The sequence below is a fragment of the Fonsecaea pedrosoi genome (genome assembly GCF_000835455.1).
Source record: "Fonsecaea pedrosoi CBS 271.37 unplaced genomic scaffold supercont1.6, whole genome shotgun sequence".
NCBI lineage: Eukaryota > Fungi > Ascomycota > Eurotiomycetes > Chaetothyriales > Herpotrichiellaceae > Fonsecaea > Fonsecaea pedrosoi.
This window is the reverse complement of record NW_013550610.1, coordinates 1,969,222-1,975,355: the sequence shown is the minus strand read 5'-3', so window position 1 is coordinate 1,975,355 and position 6,134 is coordinate 1,969,222. Positions and strand designations below refer to the sequence as shown.

Below are 6,134 nucleotides of genomic sequence, written 5' to 3'. Positions count from 1 at the left end.
GCATCTCAGCATCTCAGCATCTCAGCATCTCAGCATCTCAGCATCTCAGCATCTCAGCGGTACGAGCATCTCAGTGGCCCAAACAATATACTCTCGGCGGTATAGGCATTTCAACGGCCTAAGCGTCAGCGGCACAAACATGTCGGCGGCAAAGCATCTCAGCATGTCAGCGAGACAAGCAAAACACTCTCCAGCATCTCCGCGGCGTAAACACCAGCGGCACCAGCATCTCAGCGGACAAGCAAACACTCGGCGGCACAAGCACCTCGGTGGCACAAGAAAGCCCTCAGCTAGACAAGCTCAATGGCACCAGCAAAACAGCCTTGACAGCACACGCAAAACCCTCTCGACGGCACAAGAAAGTAGTCTCAGTCGGACAAGGCCAAACACCCTAGGCAGGACAAGTATCTCGGCACCAGCATCTCAACAGCCGCAGCATCAGCAGCAGACTCTCGGCGGCACAGGCATCTCAACGGCAGGCGTGCAACGGCCCAAGGTGTCGGTCCTCTTGCGACGCCGCAACGTATGGGTCGTCTTGCACCGCCGCCAGGTCCCGGGACTCTTGCAACGCTGTCCTCAGGCATTCCTGTGGCGACGATGAGGGGTGGACAACAAGATAAAGCGCGTGTTGGCCGCGTCCGGATTTGGACAGACGTTGCTGTCGCCGACGGCCGAAACGAGAAGGCGGCCCGAGCGACGCTATTGCGCCCAAAATAGCCAGAACACGCTCAAAGCAGCCAGAACACAGGCTCGCCGCGCAACCCAGCGAGCGCAGCCGCCTCTCTACACAATGCTGATCGCAATTGAGCAAGATTTTTAGTCGGCGCCAACTTTCGTCCCTTTGCGTTTGACGCTTGATTCGGACCTTCTATCATCAGCTTGCTTCCTCGAATCAATTTCCAACCTTTGTACGGATAGTCTCCTGACCCCACTTCATTCACAGCGTTGACCATCATATGTGCTAACCGCAACTTCCTAGAAACAGGTAAATATTACGGCATTCCATGCACAACTTGCGCCTTTGCAGCATGCTCCAATAAGCACAACACTCATGCAATTGTCTTGCATGTGCTCCCCCCGAGTGCTGACCGAGCTGCAACTTTCCTCCAAAGAAACAAGAAGCTGGCCTCGATGCTTGACCTGCAGACCACTTGTTTCGGTCACTGACCCACGGGCATTCTGGCCTCGGCATCTTCTAGAGGCATTGGTGTCGCTTTCAGAATCCGGTCTTTGATAGCGAATACGGTTTCGCGACCCGAGAGGGAGGCGAGGATGGCTATAAGGAACAGCACTATGAGAGCCACACAGAAAAGTGTCCAGATCGCGAACCAACGGGAGACTTCAGCAAATACCGTCCATGATGGTCCCACTTTGACGAATGGTTGAATCGCTAGGCCGACTTGCATGGCACTGAGAGCTACACTGAAAACTCCAAAGACGAAAAGGATTGGACCGTAGAATTGAGCGAAATAAGCGCCGTACTGCCCGTGAACTTTCTGATAGGTGTAGCGTCGAAGAAATATCTTAGTCCAGAAGTTCAGTCGTGTTAATCGTAATTCTCCAAACTGGTAGCGTGGCGAGACGTCAGTATCCGTTATCTGTTCGAAGCGCTGAATGAACCTGATAAAGCCAGAATGGCGCGTGCCTTTGGGCAGCAACTGTACTTTGTCGTCTGTGGCAAGGACAAAGTCTGATTTGTGCCGTACAAGGTACCGATATGACCTCAAAAAGCCAAGAGCTGCTCTTGCAATGTCTTGTCTCAGCGGTTCCGGTACCGGTGAGTGTTTATCGATGAGGTAGAACTTCCAAAACGCATGTGATAAGAGATATCTGGGTATTGGCTTGATGTAAACGCGATCGTAGATCCAGACGAGATGCAATTCCGGCTTCTCGGTGATGATGATCTGACGCCCTCTGACAATCTGATGGGTGAGAGATGATATATGAGAGCTGTCTTGTTTGGCCACTAGCCAAAGATTGGGGGCGAGCTTGTTGAGGTCTCTCGTTACAAGCTCGGATTCAAGATAAGATCCGATCCTCGGGTCCCCTAGGCTAATGTACGGCTGGCCAGGAAGATAGGTTTTCTCTGTTGTATTGTCTATCGTAGTGCTACCATTCTGAGAGGTAGAAGCTATCGCTTTAGGCCGCCGTTGAACGGAACGCTGATCCGACGTAATGTAAAGCTGGTGGTAGAGCTCGTCCTCGTGAGCAAAAGGGGTCTGGTTCATTGCTTGAATTGGCGGTGTGGGACGGTCAAACTTTGGGGAATGATTGACGTTCATCTTCAGCGTCGAAGGCCTCACGTGGGCCTTCAGCTCGAAGATCCGCTACACTACTTTAGGAATGGCACGACCAGCCCCTCCTCGCAAAGCGTCTTCAACGACCAAGGGCCGACAAAGTAAAACTGCCTCCGGAGGCAGACCTCATCAAAGCGAATATGACGATGACGACTGTTGAAGCACTTGTTACCGCAACTGCAGCATATTTCGCGTGGGCAACCGTAGTTTCAGACAGTCTTTTTCATCGTGTTTGGAGCCTCGCGCTAGGCCTCCTCGAATTCAGTGTCCTGATCCTCCCCCGCCTATGGCCATCGTGGTCTGCGTACTCTTTGATACTGTTCATAGTTGTCGATTTTGTCTTCTGCGTCGCCCTCTCACCTCTCCAGCCATTGATTTTTCCCGCCTCGCCACGGCACCCGACATTTCCATCTGTTGAGGAGATCAATCCTCCCAAGACCGAGAGTGTGAACTCGGAATCTCCACCTATTGTTGCAGAGTCAGCGTGAAAGTCTCTTAAACTGTTGTTGATGCGACCGTGGCTGACATTTGCCTTCCTGCACAACAGTGTTGTTGCTGTACATGGCCTTGGTTCCAATCCGACCACTACATGGCAGCCTCGTCCATCCTCGTCAGCAGGCCCTACCGTATCATGGCCTCGTGATCTGCTCCCTAGAGAGAATCTCAACATTCGGGTCCTAATATGCAACCACAACACTAGGTGGGACACCGGTGCCATCAACAAGTCTTTGCAGCACTATGGCGACGATCTTCTTCGTGGACTGCGCCGGGTCCGTCAAAGGAAAGAAGTAAGTAGTTTTCCTCACTCGAAATCATCGTCTGTTTTTGAGCTAAGCATTTTGGTGTCGCTCGGCAGGATTGGGATCGTCCTCTCGTGTTCATTGGTCACAGCTTTGGAGGACTGATCATCAAGCAGGTGAGTCGCATAATGCTAGCAGCCATCTACCAGAAAGACTGATCTCGGCAAGATGTTGGTCAACGCTGCTGCCGACACCACTGATGAGTTCTGTCAAGCTGTACTGAAGAACACTAAAGGCTTTATATTTCTCGGCACCCCTCACAAAGGAGCTAATTTGACCTTTTTCGGGCGAGTAATGTCGCTTTTCGGATATTGGACGGGAGCCAGCACGAGCTTGTTGGAAGTGGTCCAGCCGAACTCGAATCTCAACGAATCGCTCCACCGTAGCTTCATGCGATATCTAGGAGGACATTGTGGGCCTCAGAATACGGTGTGCGTGTTTGAAACGGTGGCAGAAGCGATCTTTGGAATTTCTGTGACACAGGTGAGTGAGCCTTGACAAGACATGGCGTAAGCACAACTGTTAAGAGGCTTCTTTCCTGCAGGTCGTAGACAGGAATTCGGCGGTGATCGACGGCTCGCGCGAGATTGGGTTTGAGAAAGGCCATCTTGACATTCAGCGGTTCGCATCTGCAGATGATGAGAACTTTAGGGATCTCGTGCAGTGGATCAAAAAATGGACCGATAATGGTGGATGTCCCAGCAGACCCACCGTCTCTTCCAAATGCTAATACATAAAATGGGCAGAAGAACAACACGTTGGGACGACATTGACCGACGCAGGTGCGTGTAGCCACTTTCCAGCCGAGCATCACCAGTTTCTCTACAACTGACTAATTTTTCTTCCCTTTTCTGAAGAGGTTTTGAAATCCCTGGCATTCGCAGAAATGTTTCAACGACGAAATAACATTGACCGTGCTCACCCAAACACGTGTCAATGGATCCTTCATAATGACACATATACATCCTGGCAGGCTCAGCACCGGGGTCTGTTATGGATCACGGGTAAACCTGGGGCAGGAAAGTCAACTTTGATGTCGTTCATCTACAATGCGATGAAGGACGAATCCGGCAGTGCCCCAAGCACTCACCTTGAGTTTTTCTTCAGTGGCCGCGGCACTCCATTACAGAAATCATCCTTGGGAATGTATCGAGCCCTCCTCAATCAGCTTTACACCCAATGTCCGACAATTCGAGGCCCAATTCGCAAAGTCTTTGAGGACAAGCAAGCTGCGTTTGGATCTGGTGGCCACCAGTGGGAATGGCAGCGCCCAGAGCTGGAGGATTTATTTCTCAAAGCGGCGTTGAAAGCTGCGCAATCGCAGAGCTTGGTGATCTTTGTGGATGCTCTGGACGAAGCTGGTGCGACTGCCGCCCAGCAGATCGCCGCGTACTTCCACCAATTGTACGACGACTCGCTCAGTACCACAAAGAGCAAGATAAGAATCTGTTTCTCATGTCGCCCTTACCCTGTACCCCTCAAGACACTAGGTGCGGAGATAAGGGTTGATCAACTTAACGAAAACGACATCATCTCCTTCACACAAGACCACTTGAAGATCGAAGATCTCACCGGAGCGCAACCTGACGAGCGGCCTACCTGGGAAAGTCTGGTCGAGGAGCTCACGCAACGAGCTGCGGGAGTTTTCCAATGGGTCAGTCTGGTTGTGCCGATGGCGGCGAAATACATTCTCGACGGTAAGTCTCCGTCAGAGATCCGTCGCCAATTACGAAAAGTGCCAAAAGAGCTCAGCGAAGTATACAAGTACATCCTTGAGCACGTGATTGACCGTGACAATCGACCACGAACGCTTCTGCTTCTGCGCTGGGTCTGCCTTGGCCGTCGACCACTGACGGTGACGGAGCTTCGCGTTGCGATGGCTGCCACGAAGGCCAAGACCAGTCCGGCTCGTCTTCGCTATCAAGACACGGATGATTTTGTTGACACGGACAGTCGTATGGAGCGATTGATTGTGAGCCTCTCTGGGGGACTCGTTGAAACGACAAGCGATGAAGAGAAAACAGACAAGACAGTCCAGGTGATTCACCAATCCGTTAACGACTTCCTGGTGCCGCATGGACTTGCCTTCCTCTCTTCTCTGACTGGGGAGCTGGAGAAAGCGTGTTGTCACGACCCACTGAAGTCAGGGCCGTGGCACGAAGTGCACCGAAGCCACGGTGTACTTTTCCGGGGATGTCTCAACTACATTGGCATGGAAGAGGTGCGGTTTGGCAAAGGTCGCTATGGGAACGAAATGGTTGAATCACTAACGCCGTTTCTTCAATATGCCATTACAGAGCTGTTTCACCACGCGGAGAAGTCGAATGAACACTATTTTTCCGGACAGGACTTTAAGCTAGGACTGAACGAACTCCAGGATACCTTGCCGAAATGGGCGCGTCTCTTCAGGGCACTGGCTGAGTGGGATAGATATTTTCCTGCCAAGGATACTCAAATCCTCCATGTCGCGTGTCAGTTCAACCTGATTGATATCGTTGCTGAGCTGTTACAACGAGGAACGAGTCTGGAGCAAACCGACGGCGATGGACATCGGGCGCTCCACCTTGCAGCTGCGAACGGCCATATAACGGTAGTACAGGCTTTGCTAACAGCGGGGGCTGAAGTCGAACCCAGAGATCATAATGGTCATACACCCTTGGTGTATGCGGCTGAATCTGGTCATGAGGATATTGTCCGATTGCTGGTCAGCAGTGGCAGGCAGAGTAACCAGATGACGGAACAATTTGGAAGCGCACTACAACAAGCGGCAATGACTGGTAAAGTAACTATAGTCCAATTCTTGATCACGGCTGGAGCGGAGGTGAACGCTCAAGGTGGCCGCTATGGCAACGCACTATATGTGGCATCATCGGAGGGTCACGAGCAAGTAGTGCGTCTACTGATTGAGAAAGGGGCGGAGGCAAACGCTCAAGGTGGCTACTATGGTAACGCACTACAGGCGGCATCATGGAGAGGTGACGAGCAAGTGGTACATCTACTAATTAAGGAAGGAGCGGAGGTAAACGCTCAAGGTGGC

At 51.9% G+C, this 6,134-nt stretch overlaps 2 protein-coding genes across 2 annotated transcripts; one reads left to right on the top strand and one right to left on the bottom strand.

Annotated features, from left to right (window-relative positions):
* Nucleotides 1-1,160: 1,160 nt before the first annotated feature.
* On the bottom strand, nt 1,161-2,282 carry Z517_09536 (uncharacterized protein; the record flags this gene model as incomplete). The annotated part of the gene is made up of 1 exon (XM_013425444.1): nt 1,161-2,282. The coding sequence occupies one exon, from the start codon at nt 2,280-2,282 to the stop codon at nt 1,161-1,163; it is 1,122 nt and encodes a 373-aa protein (XP_013280898.1).
* Nucleotides 2,283-3,035: 753 nt separating this feature from the next.
* Z517_09535 (uncharacterized protein) lies at nt 3,036-6,099 on the top strand (the record flags this gene model as incomplete). Its single annotated transcript, XM_013425443.1, has 7 exons — nt 3,036-3,085; nt 3,189-3,213; nt 3,266-3,580; nt 3,642-3,786; nt 3,844-3,879; nt 3,955-5,957; nt 6,010-6,099. 7 exons carry the CDS (start codon nt 3,036-3,038, stop codon nt 6,097-6,099), a joined length of 2,664 nt encoding a protein of 887 aa, XP_013280897.1.
* Between the last annotated feature and the right edge of the window lie 35 nt (nt 6,100-6,134).